General features: G+C 28.0%; 2 protein-coding genes across 6 annotated transcripts in view; both read right to left on the minus strand.

Annotated features, from left to right (window-relative positions):
* The window catches only part of LOC107451599 (ATP-binding cassette sub-family C member 8), a 62,088-nt gene extending 53,463 nt beyond the window's left edge, over window positions 1-8,625 (minus strand). For 3 of the 5 annotated variants that reach the window (XM_071185711.1, XM_043054187.2, XM_043054188.2), the window contains exons 1-5: window positions 7,851-8,618; window positions 4,745-4,927; window positions 3,355-3,411; window positions 2,506-2,706; window positions 820-969 (exon numbers count right to left, since the gene is read on the minus strand). In XM_071185711.1, coding sequence (XP_071041812.1) covers window positions 820-969; window positions 2,506-2,706; window positions 3,355-3,411; window positions 4,745-4,927; window positions 7,851-8,411 — 1,152 coding nt within the window. In that variant the 5' untranslated portion in view covers window positions 8,412-8,618. Of the gene's footprint in view, window positions 1-819; window positions 970-2,505; window positions 2,707-3,354; window positions 3,412-4,744; window positions 4,928-7,850 lie in introns of those variants that run through there. The other 2 variants (XM_043054186.2, XM_071185712.1) reach the window with 2 other exon arrangements.
* Window positions 8,626-13,773: 5,148 nt separating this feature from the next.
* LOC107451605 (spermatogenesis-associated protein 22) overlaps window positions 13,774-19,782 on the minus strand; it is a 46,431-nt gene continuing 40,422 nt past the window's right edge. Inside the window, exons 6-8 of the mRNA XM_016067760.3 lie at window positions 16,780-16,883; window positions 16,633-16,673; window positions 13,774-14,079 (exon numbers count right to left, since the gene is read on the minus strand). Of these exons, the coding sequence (XP_015923246.2) occupies window positions 13,935-14,079; window positions 16,633-16,673; window positions 16,780-16,883 (290 nt within the window). The 3' untranslated portion in view covers window positions 13,774-13,934. The remainder of the gene's footprint in view (window positions 14,080-16,632; window positions 16,674-16,779; window positions 16,884-19,782) is intronic.

Below are 19,782 nucleotides of genomic sequence, written 5' to 3' on the forward strand. Positions count from 1 at the left end.
TTTTTTTTATATTGTACTCAGGTTTAAAACAGGTTTATTTATCTATAGTACTATTCAAGAATACTTTTATTTCATTCATGTTCAATTCTTTCAGCAAAGTGGTGATACATCACCAGTGTCAGTAACTGAAACTGATGTTATGCCCTTCAAAACTGTTAATACATTTTTCAGTTATTTTGTATTTTCAATTTAAACTAATATATTTATATTTAAAAACAATTTTTTTCTTTAAATAGATGTCTTTTTTATCATCCTGTGATGCAGAAATTATAAAATTTTTTAAAAAAAAATATTGTGAAAAATAAAAGATTAATTTTTGAACAAATTTAGCATTTTTTTTTAAGAAAAATTATTATTTTTTAATATTGCCATATTTATCCTTATACAAAAATATTATTTATCAGTATTAAAAGCATATTTACATTTAAAGGATTAGGTATTCACTTTTGCTGTTCAATGAATGGAGCTTCAAAAATTATAAGCCTTTTCCTATTATATTATATTATTTTCCTTTAATAAGTTATAGTAAATTGTACAAAAAATATCAAATATTTATTGATACATGTAATTATTATGTGTACAATGGTTAAATGGTTAGAATTTTTACCGTTTACCTAAGTTCAAGGTTTTGGATACTTTAAGACAGTTTTACCCACTTTAGGACAGTTTTACCCAGTAAAACCCACGTGTCTTGTCCAAAACCAGTTTAGGACGTCCAAAACCCCAACCCTGCTGTCAACTGTCCAGGCCAATATACAACTGTCTATAATAACATAAGAGTAATATAAATGTTTAAATAAGAGTAACAAAGTATTTCACCTGCAAAGCTGTCCTTAAGTGTGTTCCTTCTGCTATTGCCAAGTGGTTAAAATTATTTGATAATGTGCTTTGCAGGAAAGTGGCAATAAGAACAATTACAGCCATAACAAAACCATTTTGAATGAATTCCCAAGCAGTAGGATAATATGGCTAAAAAAGAAAAATCAGTTTAAATTATACGAAAATAAATTTAAAAATTTTAAATTATCCTTGTTAAAACATTTAGTGGGAGAAAATACTAAATGAACTAATGAAACACTTGGGTTTAAGAAAACCCTTACGGTCAGATAATCTAAAATAAATTTAAGTACACAACATTATTACAAGGTTGCCAACTTTCTACGCTTTTTGGGAAAATTTCATATAATGGTAGTTAAGTTTATGTGTTAACGTAGGATTCTTTGTCTTGAAAATTTGATATAAAGTTATTATCCACACCACTACATGTTAATGATTCAAAAGCTGATATGAAATGCCACTTTGTTCCAAATCTTCCGTGGTAACTCTTTTAAAATGCTATCAAAATTATGAAAGCTTTAGTTTTTCTACCACTTATTATGATATTTTGCAAAAGGTGAAGTAGTGTGCAGCCCTGTTTTTATAATAAGTATTTAGTTTGTTAAGTCTTTATATAAAAAGATGTTTGGTTCCAGTATAATATTATGTGAGTATACATTTGATACCTTCTAACTTTATGCCATAAAAAAAAACAGGTAACTATGACCGTACATATATGTGAAATTTTTAAAAATTAAGATTAAATTAGGCAATTTGTTATTATTATTTTGGTATTGCTACATTTTTACTACTTTATCAGAAAATCTCCTAGTATCACTTTCAAATTTCATTAAACAAACTAAATTAAAGTAAATTTAATTGTTTTCATAAATGAATCTGAAATTGTCTAATCATTATTCAGCTTTTCATTTAAGCACAACCTTAAGATCACTTTTACAAGTGATTTTTTTATTATTATTATTATTATAACTGGAGTTGAACAGCCCACTGAATTCTGAGTTTACTACTAGTACTATCACTGCCAAACTCCATAGCCTTGCAATTTTGAAATCAACCCAGAAGACAAGGGAACCCCTAGATCAAGTATTAGGACAAACTAGCTATCAAGGAGGACTTTTTGATAAAACAAACCCACTTTTATGTTACATGGAGAGGAAATTCACAAAAACCCCTACAGTTATCATGAGAACGAAGGGACTCTAACCCACTATCGGTCTATCACTAAAAATAATTCAGGTCAGTACTGTAGTCCGTGCAAGCCGAAAGCAAAGTTCACATGAGCCTGCCCTTGCTGGGATTCATACCTGGGTCACCTCATTAGGAAGAAAATATTCTATTCCCTGAGTTGACAGCAACTATGACTATAACTGGGCACTGAATGTTTTTGTCAAATCACTAAATAAAAGTATTTTCGATAGAAAAGATGTCTCGTAAACAGCCTTGTACAGAATCTAAATCTGATTCACTAAGCAATTCAGTTAACTAGATTACCTAACAAGTCACCATACAGGTTTTTATCTAAGTGAACCAGTTATAAACCTTATTTACAAATATGATAATGAACAAGTTTTCATCTAGGCAAATTAGTTATACACCTGATTCATTAACAAGTCACTAAACAAACCATCCTGTAAGTAAATAAATTATAAATAAAAGAGTATAACATACTTGTTCTAGAGTACCATGAGGTAGAGTGCCAGTGCGAACTGATGCAACATAAGCCAAGATGATATTTATTGATAAAGGGCCAATTAAAATCACTACATCACCAGTCACTTTCATAAGCCCTCCAAAAAATAAAGTTTTCCAGAATGTCAACCAATAACATTTCCAGAGGGATATATCTCTTCCAAGTTTTTCGGCAATTTGCTAAAAAAAAAAAAAGTTTTTAAAAAATCACTAGCATTGTAAAACTGCAAAAAATTTTTGATACTAAATACAGTTATTGTTTTTTGATTACAGCTGTAATTTTTCTCTCATAAATTGTAAAGAAGCTGGTAGAAAAAATAGGTATTGAAAAGAATGATAAGTAATTGTTTTAATGTAATAATAGTTGTTGCAAGAGTAAATAAAAAAAGGTTATAGTAAAAATATGTAAATAATCAAGCATGCAACAAATGTGAATAAATGTAAGATAAATATAATTAATTATATGTAATAATTTGTATCTGCAATGTGGATCATTTTTTCTAAGTTTAAAAATCATAGAACTTTAATGTGGTGATGGAACATTTTATTCCCCAATCTTTTACTTTGAAGTCAGAAAAAAAAAATAATGTTGTAATAACAGATTGGAATGTTAACTCTACGAAAGCATAAAGCATCAATTGATACTATATGGATAACATTCCTTTGTGATTGATATCAAAACTATTCTTATTATTAAAAAGACAATAATTTACATATACAAATAATATACTTATGCATAGTTTGCACCAACTATAGTGATGACCTGAAATATTTTACCACTTTTTCCAGGATATATATAAGGTAATGCAGATTTGAATAGCATATTACCTTTTCCTTAAGATATATTTCATTAAATCTTCTAAATTGGTATTCAGCTTTTTCTTCCTAAATATATAAATAAAAATATTAAATACAAATAAATAAATAAAAGCAGCATAATAATTAAGGGGGGAAATGCTTATTAAAAGGAAACTTATGATAAAATGTAACTTTCAAACATATCTTTAACATTAAGTTATAAAAATATTTATGAAAAAGCATTTTGATTTTAAAGGTCTTAATAATTTATTTTACTGTTAAATGGCTTTAATATCATCAAGTTGCAAAATATCAAGTAAATTCACATATACACAATTTCTAAATTTTAATTATTTTATAAATAATTTAATAATAAAGATATACCAAATGAAAAAATATAAAATTTCAAAACATTATTTGTCATTAGAAATTAAATAAAACACACATAAGATATAAAGCAATATGCTTAATTTGCGTAAAAAGGGATATCTTTAAAATTATATTGAAACAATTGCATCATTTCAGCAAAAATGAATAAAGTATTCATCCATTAAGTAGTAAAAACGAATAAGTATATACACATTGAGAATATATAAATAAGGCTTCGTACATAATTGAAGATCTTAGATAAGATTTTAGGTATCATTTTTGAAAAATTAAAATTCTTCAGGGAAAAATATCATTCTAGTCCTTCTTAACTATAACACTGATTAATTTTGATAAATCTTTCGGCAGACCTCAGAGGAGGAAAGTAATAAATTTCAATTTTTGAGTGTTTACAGAGTGAAAGAAGGTTCCAAGTGCAGCTAACAGTTAACAAGTAATTTTAGAAAGATTTTTTTAAGCAGAAATTATGTGTGTGCTTGCTATGACAGTGACAGTTTAAATAAGTGTTAGGAGTTAATGCATTGTTCTCTTATAAAACTCTTGAATAAAAAATAAAGTGCCAATCATAAACAACAAATGAACTTTTCAAGTTAATTTACTCAAATTCATTTATAACCTAATTCACTCAGCTCTTCAGTTAAAATTTTCATTTTACTCAGTATAAAATATAAACTAATAAAGAAAGGAAAAATTATTTTTTAAAAATCTGAATTTAATAACAAAAAAAAAGTTTTAAAAAAAGCTGAAGATTTTTTTACACCATATTTCCAAGGGATCAAAGTACTTCGTACACTTGAAAAAAATATAAAATTAAAAAAGAAATCCAAAATAAATAGCTATCTGAATAATGCATTTTTTGTTTTATTAGATAAACATTTCTATATTTTTTATCTTATCTAAAAAATTTTACTCTATTTTTTATAAAAACTTTAAAATGAAAAAAAAAATACAAATTCTTTAATATGTATGTCAGAATTTCTTTGAAAAATAAAAAGAGAAAGTAAGATAAAAATAATTTAAAATGTGAATTTACTTCTGGAAGTCCTTCTAAATCTGCAAGCTCTAATGGACGATGATAACCCAATTTCAATAGAGGAACAAGCCATGAAAATGTTGCCTTGGCGAATAAATTGACGTAAGGATGTAAATACTGAATGTTAGAAACATCAAATTTGTATTCTGGCTCTTCATGATAAGGTTTATGACACAAATATTTCTGAAACAAAAGTTAACTGTTAAAAAATTAGACTGCGAATTAATAATTATGATTTTTGCAAATACCGAACAAAAAACTGACAAAGGAAATACAGATTTAAAAAGTCTAATTACATAGCTAAAACATATTATATAACATTCGCTTTAATTATAAGGTACAGAAAAATAGCCAGACTAACAATCTTTAATAGAACTTCATTAAGATTAAATTAACAAAATATAACAAATAATAATAAGAGTAGACTTTTACTAATAAATAAATTTATTTGGTTTCAAAGTGGCTGCCTTTTGCAGCAATGCATAGGTGCAAATACTTCATGAAATTTTCAGCGATAAGTCACAAGTCTTCGACCTATAATCTATCCCATTTCAGTCAAAATGATTGCTTTAGACAGTGCAAACTTTTATGTGGTTTAGTGCAGGCTCAAGACTGTAAAATGGACCATACACTGTAATCCATGGAACATGGAATACATCATTAATTACATGTAATACATCATTAATTACATGTAATCAATAGATTTAGCTTTATATTGAAAAAAGCCCAAAAAATAATATGTTATCTAAGAGATATATTATAAAATATTTTATAATTGTAGAGCTGGGAAAACCAAATGAACACACAAATTAACAAGAAATTGGACTTAGTTTGAATTTTTTTGCTGTCTCTGGTATAGAAAAAGTATTTATTTATTAACCAAAAAGCAGCAACATTTAAAAAGTACCTACATTTTACTCCTACAATCTCTATAAAGATTTTAAACAAAAAATTAAGAATAAGGAATACATCACATTAATGACATTTATAACTATTTATATATACAAAAATTATGAAATTTTATATGCAAAATGAGTTACAAAACTACTAAAGAATAGATTCTGTCCAGACCAAGGCCATGATGGGGTATTAAGGAGGTCATATGTGTGTGCATACATGTTACTAGCAAAGCTTAAAATGACATTCTATACAATGCCTAGGCATTGAATATAATGTCAAACGTTTTTAGGCAAAATACAAGAATTATTATATACTTCCAATAAGCATTGAATATAATAGATATGTATTCTATAGAAAGACAAATGTTATTTTGATAAAGAATGAAAAAAGATCCAGATAAGGCTATTATATAAATACTGTGCATTTCTTAAAAACATAGATGTTATTTTGAAAAAATAATGAGAGTGCCATTAACAACAAAAATAGGTATCTTACAAGAGTCTAGTGCATACTGCGTATGGTTGAATTGATGTTTTCTCTGCCTTGGAGTACTGCAGCGGTTGAAAGGGGCTTTTCAGCAATGAACTTACAAAAAAACACATTAAGTACTGGTCTTAAACAAGAAGCGTTAAACATAATTATGAACATCTACCTAAATGGAAAACCCTTTTCAGATTTCTGTGCAGAAACCTCTGTAAGTCATTGGCTTGATTGTGGAACTGGCAAACGTCGCATTTGATTCATTTAAAAAACGCAGTACCTTCAGATAAATTGACATTCCAGATAACTTGACCTTTGTCATTTAAATTACTTCATAAAAGAAATACTAGGTTATTATTAGTAATCTAGCATTTCCTTTATTACTGTATAACGTAATCTTAGCATTTGTAATCGTAGTAACTACTAATTAATTGTGCAATTTATATAAATGTTTGTAATAAATAAGAGAAAATTATATTTTTATTTATTTAGAAGCTGCGGGTAAGTTTCAAAGGAGAACGGGTACATTGTTGGACAAATGAAGGCTATTTGTTTGAGGCACTCTAGAGATGAGGATGAAGTAGAATCCAATACAGAGTAGAATCTGCATGATTATACTAATAACAATACTGAATTCGACACAGATGATGTCCTGAAATCTTTAGACTTTGTAGTATATATTAAAAGTTTTCCTAGAGTCATACATTTAGAAATAGTACTCTTGAATAAATTATCTTAACTTTTATACTAAATTCTCTTAGAGAATTTTTATATTAGATTCTTTTCTGAATATAATTTTTTTACATTTGACAGAATATTTCCTTCATATTATCAATGGAACTGTTAAGTATTTTATATTGCAGGCTAGAGGGAGCTTTGCTTATTTATTTTTTTCCATTGATTTACATACTAGTTTTGAATTTGGGTGAAATTCCAAATAAAAAGCATACTCTTCAGCTTATACAAGGATGGGCTTATATTCAGAAATTAATTATAATAAATTTTTTAAAATGCATTTTTACTACAATTTTAAACTCACCTATATGATTTCCAAGCAATGAAATTTTATACCACAAAAGTCTAACAAACCATTTTTTTTTTAAATTACAAATAATCTGTTGTATTCTAAATTGATTTTTTAATTCTACTTCATTACCAATACATCTTAAAATTTTAATAATTCCATTCATATAACAGTAAAAGAATTTCTATAATGAAGAATGATACAATCAAGTTATAAAAATGACTTTTTGTAATTGCATATTATAGGAAATATATATGAAAAATATTATGATTTTTATAAATATTCTACGAATATTCAAAAAATTATAATAATCTTAACTTAATTAAGTTAAAATGATATAGGTTTGTTGGAAGTGACATAAATTCAAAATAGTTCAGAATAAAAATGAAAAAATTTTCTTATATAAATTTTCCTTATAAAAACAACTTTAAAAGTAATATATATTCATCATAAACCTTTTTATAGAAATTATGAACAAATTATGCACTAATGAATTTCATAAAGGCATGGCGAAACTATCCATTTATTAGATTCATATACATGATAGCTGTATGATTAATTTGGGAAAAAGAGTGTAATATGATAATTAATTTAGGATTAGTGCACAATTCATAAGTAACTTTAATTCAATAATTAGCATAATTCATTATGAATTTTACATTCGTTCAATTGTACCTCATAATATGTTTGAATATCATTTACCTGTACAATTAACAAAGTAGCATCAATAGCAGTTAATACAGAATAAAACACAGTAAAAGCCCATGTGACTTCAATCCTCAAATGAAAGATATTCAGACCCATTCCATAGAGTGTGACAAGTTTGGCAAGCTTCAAGATACCAGCTATGGGCCAGAACAAGAAGAGAATCATCAAGAGTTTAGGACGATTCAAACGTTCTACATAATAATAAAAGAAAATTGCAGAGATAGTTGACAGTAATGATGTGAATGGTGCCATGACAACATGAAATTTCGTGAATTCATTGAATTGATTAACGAGTATCCCTTCACCACATTCTATAAAATTTAAACACAAAAGGAGAAGTGTCAAAATCCATCTTGTGGTATGTTCATGGTATCGGACCAATTCTCCTTGTTTGCTTTGTATTTTTGTGCATTTGTACCTTAAAGTCACTACGACGGTCATAAACACCAGTAAGATGTTTAGTACCATACTGATAGTATCCACATAACATTCTTTACGGGTTGAAAAGTACCGAATTGTCCCGTTAATACTAATCTCAGGATCGGCACAAAACATTTTTAGTTTCTAATTGCATTCCTTTGTTAGAGCAAACTCTTGATGGGGAAACCGGCTCTTCCCACACATTTGAACTCCAGAGTATTAGAGAAGAATGAGAAGGTGACCAGAAGTGCTCTTGGAGAAAAGACGTTCTGTCAGATGGCGTGAAAACATTATTGACATTCACATGGAAATCATAACAGACCGCCTACACTATTTTGATTATAAAACTAAGCCTGTTGCCATTCACAAACACAGCAATTTTTACCTCTAATAATTTCTTTTCATTTTCACGAGGTTCGCATGAGTGGAAATTTAAACTATGAAATCGCGAATATAAGTTTATTTGAACACTTTTTTGCAAAAAAAATTTATGATTGTATCATTATCATATATTTCTCATCATATATAATTGTAAACTACAATTTGAAATATACTTACTCTTAAAATTTATTGAATCGAAATTCCTGGACTGGGGTAGTCGCTGAGCAGTATCACTACCATGAGTTCAGAAATGTGGAAAAAATTTCCTTTTGCTATAGATCTACCTCTAAATTTCTGAAAGTGACCTCACGAAATGCAATGGTATGTCATCGGCTCATCCTCAGGGATGTTTCCCAGACCGTCGCCAATAGCCCATTGTGCAGCTTCAGTGCTACGTAAATAAAGCTCCTACCTATCTCCCAAATAAATTATTTGTAGCTGTCATATACCAAAAAAACTTCTTAATTGTAATGTGTATGCAGTTTCTACGAGTAGAAACTATCTACCTCATAAAAATAAAAGAAGTGTTCATTGCATCATAAAATATTTGATAAATTTTTCACTCTAATAAAAAAAAAATTGACAGCCATTTTTGGAAAAATTTACAGCGTTTGCAAAGTGGATAGACCTATTTTAAAAATGGACACGAGTAAAAAATACTTTTTTTTTATAAAATTACAAATTCCTGGTTACAAATTTTTTCACTAAAGTAAAAAAAAAAAATAATAATAATAAGTGAATAAATAAAAAAAAAATCATTTCTTAAAAGATAAAAAAAATATTTTTAGTGATCATTTATTCTTTTTTTAATAATTTATTTTAATGATGATCAAAATATTTTTTTAGAGAAAAAATTTGAAATGTAAGAAATTTTTTTAAATTTTTTTATTTGTTTTTCGGTACTCTAGTTTTTATGTATATATACTAGCTAAATATCCTTTCTTCGTAAAAAAAAAAAAAAAAAAGTAATGATCAATAAATCAGTGCTAAACACGAAATCATGCTCAAAAATGAAAAGCATGATGTAATTAATAAAACTAAATAAATTTCGAATATTTCTTCACTTATTATTTTTTGCTGCCCACACTGATGGTTTTACGATATTCAATTAGGCAAAACGCGCTTTTTGTGTTTTTCATCCCATCAGATTAGAGATTAACTATATTCAACATCACTTGGCATGATGCTACTGCTCGCGACCAAATTGTGATAATCGAAATTTACCAATATCATACAATTTTCTCCAATACATATGCCTTTCGAATGTCTGTTAGACACTCATTTTCACAGTATCTGTATTAAAACTGCTCTATAATGAGGTCGGTTTAATAATTATTAAAAATATCCCAATAATACTTTGTACCTATATTAGTATATTTGGCACCGACTGCAACATTAGGGATTGTGCGAAATACATTAATCAGTGTTAGCAAAATAAACCCGAATTATTAAAATCAAATAAAATTCTAAGGAGGCTTTGATAAGGACTTTAGAGCATGGCAATTTCTCTATCTGAATTTTAATTTACTGTGTATTCATTAAAATACTAATATACCTTCTTTGTTGCCACAGGAAATTGATTGTTCGAAACTATGGAAAACCTTTGTAGAACTCTAATTGAAACAGTGCCAATTGCCGCAACCAAAATTAGTTAAGCGTTATCTAAGTATAGAGATTTTCTACGGTTTCTTCTCTTCTTCTCATTGGCACGACAGCCCAGGATGGGCCTTGGCCGGCCTTCTCATCAAGCCTATGCCAAGACATTCTTCCCTTAGCCAAGGTTCTCCATTTAATTATCTTTAAAATTTGTAGGTCCTTTGCAAGGCAGTCTAAAAATCTTAGGTTTGGTCGTCCTCTTTTTCTTCTACCTGTTGGCCTGGCACAGAAAACTTTTTTGGTTGTCCTGCTATCCTCCATTCTTATAATGTGGCCTGCCCATTTAATCCTTTGAATTTTGATAAATTTAATGACATCAGGTTCTTTATATGCTTTGTAGAGTTCCGTATTTGATCTTCTAAACCAGGTACCGTTTTTACTTATTCCACCAAAAATGCTTCGCAGTATTTTTCTCTCAAAACTAGCTATCATATTTTCATCTCCACGGGTCATTGTCCAGGTCTCACNACGGTAATATTGTGCATTTTTCCCTCGTGGACCTCTTGAACCAGTGGAAGTGCTTGTGGTTGCCTCATCGTCTCGCCATGGAAAATGTATTTGTATTAATAATGTATGTGAATGCGTCATAATGTAATTTCAAAAGAGAAAACCTAACAATCAATTGATATTCACCAGAGACTTACCTTGACATAACCTTAAATCCGTCGCATTCTCCGTGGGATTGTTTTCACTCATTTTTTTATATTGTTATCCACTAAATTTGAAAATAAAAAATACTATCCTAATACATGTTGGAAGTCGCATAAGAACTTCAAAATACTTTTCTCATAAAATTAAAAATTCCTGGTAGCAAATTTTTTCACTAAAGTAAAAAAAAAAGGAAGTAAATAAATAAAAAGAAAATATAAATCTTTTATTGAAAGATAAAAAAAAATATATTTTTATTGATCATTTATTCTCTTTAATAATTTAATTTAATGATGATCAAAATATTTTTTGAGAGAAAAAATTTGAAATGTAAGAAATTTTTTTTCATTTTTTTATTTGTTTTTCGGTATTCTAGTTTATATATATATAATATATATACTAGCTGAATGTCCTTTCTTCGTAAAAAAAAAAGTAATGATCAATAAATCAGTGCTAAACACGAAATCATGCTCAAAAAGGTAAAGCATGATGCAATTAATAAAACTAGATAAATTTCAAATATATCTTTACTTATTATTTTTTGCTGCCCACCCCCTTGATGGCTTTACGATATTAAATTAAGCGAAACGCTCTTTTTGTGTTGTTCACCCTATCAGATTAGAGATTAACTTTATTCAGCATCACTTGGCGATGCTACTGCTCGCGGCCAAATTGTGATAATCGAAATTTACCACTATCATACAATTTTCTCCAGTACATATCCCTTTCGAATGGCTGTTAGACACTCATTTTCACAGTATCTGTATTAAAACTGCTCTATAATGTGACAGCTTTAATAATTATTAAATATATCACAATAATACTACCTATATCAGTATATTTGGCACCTACTGCAACAATAGGGAATTGTGCGAAATACATTAATCAGTGTCATCAAATTAAAGCCGAAATTTTAAAATCAAATCAAATTCTAATGAGACTTTGATAAATACTTTGAGCATGGCAATTTCTCTATCTGAATTTTAAATTACTGTGTTTAAAATATTTTTAAGTAACGGTGGAAAAAAAGTTCTTTTAATACTAATTCATTAAAATATTCATATACTATCTTTGTTGCCACTGGAAATTGACTGTCCGAAACTATGGAAAACCTTTGTAGAACTCTGTTTAATACTGCCTCAATTGCCACTTAACAAGTAATAAGTAATACGTATTACCAAAATTAATTAAGCGTTATTTACGTATGGAGATTTTCTACTGTTTACCTTAACGAAAATAGGTACGTTTTGTACTTTTCCATATCGCTGACTCAAGTAAATTCGGTTAATTTTTTTAGTTCTTTTTTTTAAAACAGACATTACCAATATATATATATATTAAAAATTTTTAAAAAAAAGGTAAGTTTACATAAGCCAAGTGACTTTTCATTGGCAACTTTATTACTTGCGTCGGTGAAATGGAGAAGTACCGTAACTTTTCTCCAGTACCTTTGTTTTTTAATGTATGGCTTTTTTTTTTTTATTTCAATTAATACATATTATCAATTTTACTTAAGCATTAGTGTCGATAATAATAAAATGATTTTTTAAGATTCTTCGAAACGAATAAATATCTTTTCTCCATTAACTTTGCTTTATAGCACATTTATTTTTTTATTTCAATAAATACATATTGCTAACTTCTAACATTATTCAGGTAAATAATTGTATGGCTATTTTTTCTGTTACTCCTAAACGATTAAATACCTTCCCGCCATTTTTTTCCCGCCTTCCCGCCACACAACGTGTTATGGTAAAAATTTCTTTACTTTAATTTTGTCATTTATTTATTATTATTATTATTTTAATGAAATTTATTCAGGTGTTCCAATTTTTTCTATATAATTTTGCGCACTGCACATCACTTGCCTTCTAAGAAGCACTCGGTTTTTTTCGTCTTTTAAAGTAATATGTGTAATCATTATGCAAGAGTGTAAACTGCGCCATTATAGAAAAAAAAATTTGATAAAATTTCATTTTTCTATATTGTATCTCTTTTTTTGATCGGATTCTGAAAGGCTTAGAACTCTTTAATACTGGGTATTAAATACTGGAAAATAATTCCTTTACTTTAAACTACTTCTTTAAATAAAAGAGACTAGATTTTGGAAAATAAATTCTGCTGGGCCAAAGCCCTAACACCAATCCCGAAGAATGATAAGTTACTACTGTACAACTTGTTATACCTTAAGTTCATATATTTAACAAAGGTTAGGTATATGAACTCTCGTATTACTCATGTTGAATGGACTGAAGTACACTATTGAAAAATAAATTAATATAGAGTGAAAAAGAGAAAACTGTTTGTTAAAGGTTTTCTTTTTCTGTTTTTCAGATATGGGCATATTTTGTAGTTCTTTTTTTTCCGGGAAATTTTCTAAAACTTATGACAAAAAAAAAAAAAAAAAATTATAGTTAAAACATAGACGGAAGCGGCTGTATGAACTCCTCGTAAACAAATGTTTTCTTTAAAAAATAGTGTGATTGACTTGCATATAAAAATATTGAAGAATTTCTTAACACCTTCATTTTTTTTTTTTTTTTACTTTTTTCATTGAAGTAATCTAAAATGGAAAAATAACGATTATAATTTAAATTTAATAAATAAATTTAATAAATAAATGTAATAAATAAATGTAATAAATAAATTTAATAAATAAATTTAATAAATAAATTTAATAAATAAATTTAATAAATAAATTTAATTAACAAATTTAAATTTATAAATTAATTATTTCCACCACCAAGTTCTTTTTTAAAGTCCATTTAAAAAAACAATTATAAAATTTAAAAAAATAAGACACAGATTTTTGAGTGAAGGTAAACATTTATTAATGGAAAACAAAATACTCAGATATAAAGAAAGAAAATAAAGAAAATTGTATATGTTCTTGATGTGCAAGAAATTGGTTACGTTAGGAAGAACAGATACTTCAGACTGCTTAAGCATACATGTTCAAGGCATCAAATTCTACTATTCACTTTGTGACTTCAGAAACATGGCCAATGATTTGCTACTTGTGGCTACTAACTTATCCAAATATTTCAATTCATTCACAGTGGCGGATCGAATTGTCAAGCACTGATTATCACCGTTACTTCTTACAAGTATTATACATCTGGAAAAAGAAATGATGGCATGTTAAACAAGGTGTTCTAAAGACGCAGTATGTCGCATATTATTCTACTATAACTAAATGGTTCAAAAGTAAAATTTCAAATTAAAGTTTTGATTTTTTTAAAAAAAAAGTATTTTGCTATATATACAAGCCATGTAGTAATAATCACTGTTTCTAATGTGTACAGTGTGGGAAAAAAACAGATTACTCTGAATAACTATTGATCTAATGATCGGATTTTCACGTTCAAAGACTCAATCTTAATGGCTCGAGGGGGTGAACTCAAATACGCCAATTAATAAGTGTAGACTATATTTTAAATTATGAAATTAGACGCAAAAACGTACTTTCTATGAATAAACATACCTTTTTTCCTACGGATTCGGATTTCTGACCCCCAAAATATAGGAGGTAGCCACAATCTAGAAAATATGTTCCCAATAGTTTGATCAGGAGAGTGCTCCAAAATTTGAATCCCTTAATGTTAATTTTACTTGTTGCGTATTTCGTTATATCTCAAGAACATTTTAATCGAATTGAAAATTCTTTGCATATAATTATAATGTTTGTTCATCCAAAGAAAATTCCATGTAAAAAATAACCTTTATTAAATATTTATTATTTTTGTCATTTTATTTAATAATGGTCGAAAAAAATTTGAATTGTAAGGTATAAAATGTTTTGTATCATTTCAAAAAATATAATTTTACTTGGCAAAATACAAAATTTGAGCTAAATCGGTCGAATAGTTTCAAAGAAATCGAATTTTAAATATCTGATTTTTTTGAAGTTTAATTTCTCCAAAACAATATTTCTGGTTTTGCTGAAACTTTGAATTTTACCATGTAGAATTAAATGTTTTAAAATGATGCAAAAATTTTCATAGCTTACCATTCAAATTTTTCATTAAGTAATGAAAAAAATTATAATAAATATTTACTAAAATTTATTTTTGCATGAAAGATTTTGCATTTTTGGATAAAAGAATTTCATAATTATGTACAAAAAATTTTCAATTCGCTTAAAAAGTTCTTGAGATATAGCGAAATACGCTAAAAGTAAAATTAACATTAAGGAGTCTATACTTTGGAGGGCTATCCTGATGAAATTATTGGGACCATATCTCCCAGATTTCGGCTACCCTCTACATTTTGGGAACAGAAATACGAATCTGTCGAAAAAAGCTACGTTTATTCAGAGAAAGTACGTTTTTGTGCCTGATTCCGTAACTTAAAATATCGTCCGCACTAAATAATTAGCATATTCGCGATCACCCCCTTCGAACCATTAGAATTGAGTCTTAGAACTTGAAGACCCGATCATTAGATCAAAAGTTATTCAGGGTGGACCGTTTTTTCTTTTGAACACTGTACATTTATTTGCCTAACAAATTGATATTCAAGCAAGAAAGAAATGAAAGACGCTTTGGAAGTCCAACGAATCAACATTGGTGACGGTGAGATTAAAAACATCAAAACCTGTTCGATTGCCAGATAAAATTTTATGTTGTTAATAATTGGGTGCTTGCAACTAATTATGTGGCTGTGTTTAATCACGTTGTTATGCATGACGTATTAGCATACAGCTTTAAGGCTTGGGTTTATTATCGCCCTGAATAAATTTTCGAATCGGATTTAATTGGATACATGTAAGCGACGTCAGGTGTGTATGTTGAACCTGATTGGTTCACCCACAAGTGTGACATCGCTTGAAAGCATTCAAATGTATTTTAACTTTTCTCTGTTCCAGCGAGACTAGAAAACTGCTAGAAAATGTTTGAGGGGAAAAATGATCGCTAAAAGGAATGGGTGAGCCATATACTTATAATGGCTTTACCAACTGGTTACTTACACAGCATCTTGTGTAAATTTTTTGCAATACAATTCGTCGTAAATTAAATTTATCGTTAGGGATAGTTAAGTTTTGAAATTAATAATGGGGATAGTTAAGTTTTGATATTAATATGAATATTCCACACAGATTACTTTACCATCATAATAACAAAGTTAAACAAATACAACATTACATTCCAAATTATTCTAGATTATTATGACTTTTTCATTATTGGCACTTTTGTTAATCTTAACGAATTATAAGTCTGAAGTTCATAGTTATACTATTTTTTTCAAGGAATTATTGCGTATAATAATTCATATTTTATATTTTTGCAGCATTGAAATCAAAAAATTATCAAAATTAGCAAAAACAGGATTACTATAGTCAGGATCTCTGAAATGTTGAAAAAAAAAAGAAAAAAAAAACGCTTAAAATGTAGCAGAACTTTCAGATTTCCGGTTCATATCTTCTTTTAACTTTTAAATATTTTTATCAGCTACAAATTTGACAAATTATTTCAATGCCACTAAATGTGCTTAGATCTTTTTAATTTTTTCAAGAACGTAGAAACCATTTAAAAAGGTGTTAATATTTAATGTCTTCATAATATCTTAACAAAATGCAATTTGTGGGTTTAACGTTATGATTATTCATTTTCAAGTAGTTCTTAAGAATTTTTTTTAAAAATTAAAGTAAACGAAACTTTAAACATATTACCGATGCCATTGTCCAGGTAAAAGTTTTGGTAGAGAGCGATCCTAAGAGAAAAGCAATATTATTTACAAAAACATATTTAATAGTATGTAATTGTGATAGAGGAATAAATATTGAAAAGTAATTCGTAAAAGTGTTTAGAAGCCTTACTATGGCATAAAATGTGCAAGTAACTCGATTCTTGGTCTTCTGGCTTTTTAGTTGAATTTTCGTTGCCTTTGGTTGTGGAATATCGCAAGTACGTTCTAAAATACCTATAAAACGTAACAGTAAATGTTTTGTTTTCTTTATTTTTATAACAATCACTCTTTTTTAAAAACAAGATTCGCATTATTTATTTATTCTATTGTATGATCTAAGGACAATGTATGCATTTTAATTTTACGAAAACTGAGTTAAGAGCTAGAATGACCAAATAGGTATGTTTTCTTATTTTAAAATAAATTAGAACTCATCATTTATTCTTCGAAAGTTTTGAATTTATTTTAATATACATATTTTCTAGACTTTCGAAATAAAAATTTGCCCCTTGCTTAACGAATCATGTTACCTTTCTGCCACTTTGGAAAATAAATATTAATTATAATAATAATATGATAATTTGTTAATTATGAAAATATATTAGAATTTAATATAATTTCTTTTCAGAGTTCCAATAAAAATATGTAAGCGCGTTAATTACTAAAAGGAAATCAATGTCTCTTAATGATCATTTCTGAACTGCTCAAATATTCACTGCATTTTAAAAACCTTAAACATTTTTAAAACTTACGAATATCCCTTAAAAAATTTTCCTATTAGAGATAAGTTCAGATAAGTTCAAATTTACTTTTGAGGGTTCAAAATCAAAGGCTATATAAAGAATCACGGAGTTTTGAGCAAGAAATTAATCAATACAAATTTAATTCGTATTGTTGAGCTAAAGTTTTCAGCCATCACTTGATTTTTTATGACTGAAAAGTAGTCCTTTAGATTTTTCTAACAACACCTTAAAACAAAAAACAAAAAAAAAACAAAAAAATGTTTTTTTTTAAAAAAGGAGAGGATATTTTTAGAGTTAAAGAGGGAGCCTGAAAACTACTATTTCTTTATTTCTTATACAGCGTCGCATGAGAAAACTAATTTTTATTTCCCTTATGATATGCATAAATAATTTTTATAAAGTAATTTAAAGTTACATAATAAATTGTCTAAATGCATACACAAACAATTGTAATAATTTTAACTTACAAGTACTATGAAATATTTCTTATATAAATTTCGCAGTGCATTTATTATTTTATTTTTTTGTTGTTACAATTGAGCTGTTGATTCTCTTACTGATACGTGTTTAATAATACACTCAGAAGTAGATCTGAAAACAAAATCGTGATTAACACCTTAAGCGGAAGATAAAACTAATTAATTTCACAATTAATTTTACTAATTAATTAATAACATTTAATTTAAGAGCCAGTTAACCATTTAGGAAACCAATTTTCCATCTACGAAATCACTGTTTCGACAGGATTGAAATTGTTAGATTTTTTAAACTTTTCATGACTAATAAGGTATGTTAATTATAATTATTCTTAGGAAATAAAACTTTTAGCCAATATTAGAATGCAAAAATAGCTGGTAAAAATTAGTTGAAAAAAAAATATTAAAAATGTTTTTTTTCTAATATTAAATTTCCTTTATATATTTAAGCGATAACACTTCTTCATTTATAAAATGCTGCAACTATAGTTACATATACGATTTCGATACAAATAATTACAAATAAGTATAGTTACAAATAAGACTCGGCAACCGCTCAACAACATTCAATTTCGCTTAGAAAGTCAGAAAGAGAATTATTTCCAATTAAACTCAAATATGTTTGGTTGTTACATTATTTCTGTAAATAATTTGAAACCCCAGAAAAAGTGCTAACCTAATCAATTAGAGAAAGCTTTTAATTTTAATGAAGGACTCCCCATAGGTGCAAAGTTTTACACCTTTTGCGAAAGATGATGCTGTAGTATAAAAACATGTTTTTCTGCATTTTATTCCTGATTTCACAATGGTGATTTTAAAAGATTTTGTCTAGCACATGTTATTAATTCAAAAAATATATATGAATAGCAAAACTTATAATCTTGCTTTCTTGTTTTAATAACTCGTAAAATATAACAAATAATTGCAAAAATGTAAGAAAAATAAATAAATGAGTTATTTCACTACCACGAGGAAAAATCTTTTCCGAAAAGTCACGAAATTTCGAACTTTGAAGGAATGATTCACGTATTCAATTTTTTTTTCTCAGAATTCTATTTAAAAGTTACAAATGTCTATATTTTTAAGTAAATAAAGGGAGCTCTCTTTGGTCTCAAATTCTAAGAGTTACGTTACAACTATATAAAGATCAGCTACTTCCATTCCATCGCCGAATCTCAAGATCATTGATTCCTGAAAAGATGTTAAAAACTCAAACTAATCTAGTTTGACACTCATGTTTTTTTAATTTTTTAAAAAAATATATGTAGTTTTTTGGGGGACTTATGGACAGTTAGATATTATAATTAGGATAAGGAAAATTTAGAATCTTTCTGTTCCAATAGATTTCGTTTCCTTAAAATTTTGCTTCATTTATTTATTTATCTTACCATTAAATGGGTGCCGCTGCACGACTCTTTAGAAGTATCGAGATGCCTTAGCATGGTATTTATGTTTTTTTTATAGGGCATCGTTATACAAGGTTCGGCTATTAATTTCCAGGACTCGTGGAATAACTCAGAAGAAAATAAAGTTAAACACATAGCCATTTAATATTATTCGAAGTAATCCCCATCAGCCGTAATACACGTCTGTGCTCGGCTGTACAAATTTCGGAAAGAAGTTTTAAAGTCCTCTTTTGGAATGCTCTTTATTAGTGACGTTACAGTTTTCGTGAAGGCTTCGACATCCTGAAATCTTGTTCCCTTCAGTGAATTTTTCTGCTTAAGAAACAGGAAAAAGTGTGGGCTAGGTCTGGCGGGTATGGTGGATGGTGCGACTCAACGACACCATGCTGAGCTGAGAATCGCCTCACAGCAAACGCAATGTGTGGACGCGAACTTTTTCAATTGCTTCCGGCTTGTGTACGAACTGCGGCCGAACTGTGTGCGGATCATCTTCCACGCTTTCGCGTTC

This window comes from Parasteatoda tepidariorum, chromosome 9 (assembly GCF_043381705.1).
Source record: "Parasteatoda tepidariorum isolate YZ-2023 chromosome 9, CAS_Ptep_4.0, whole genome shotgun sequence".
NCBI lineage: Eukaryota > Metazoa > Arthropoda > Arachnida > Araneae > Theridiidae > Parasteatoda > Parasteatoda tepidariorum.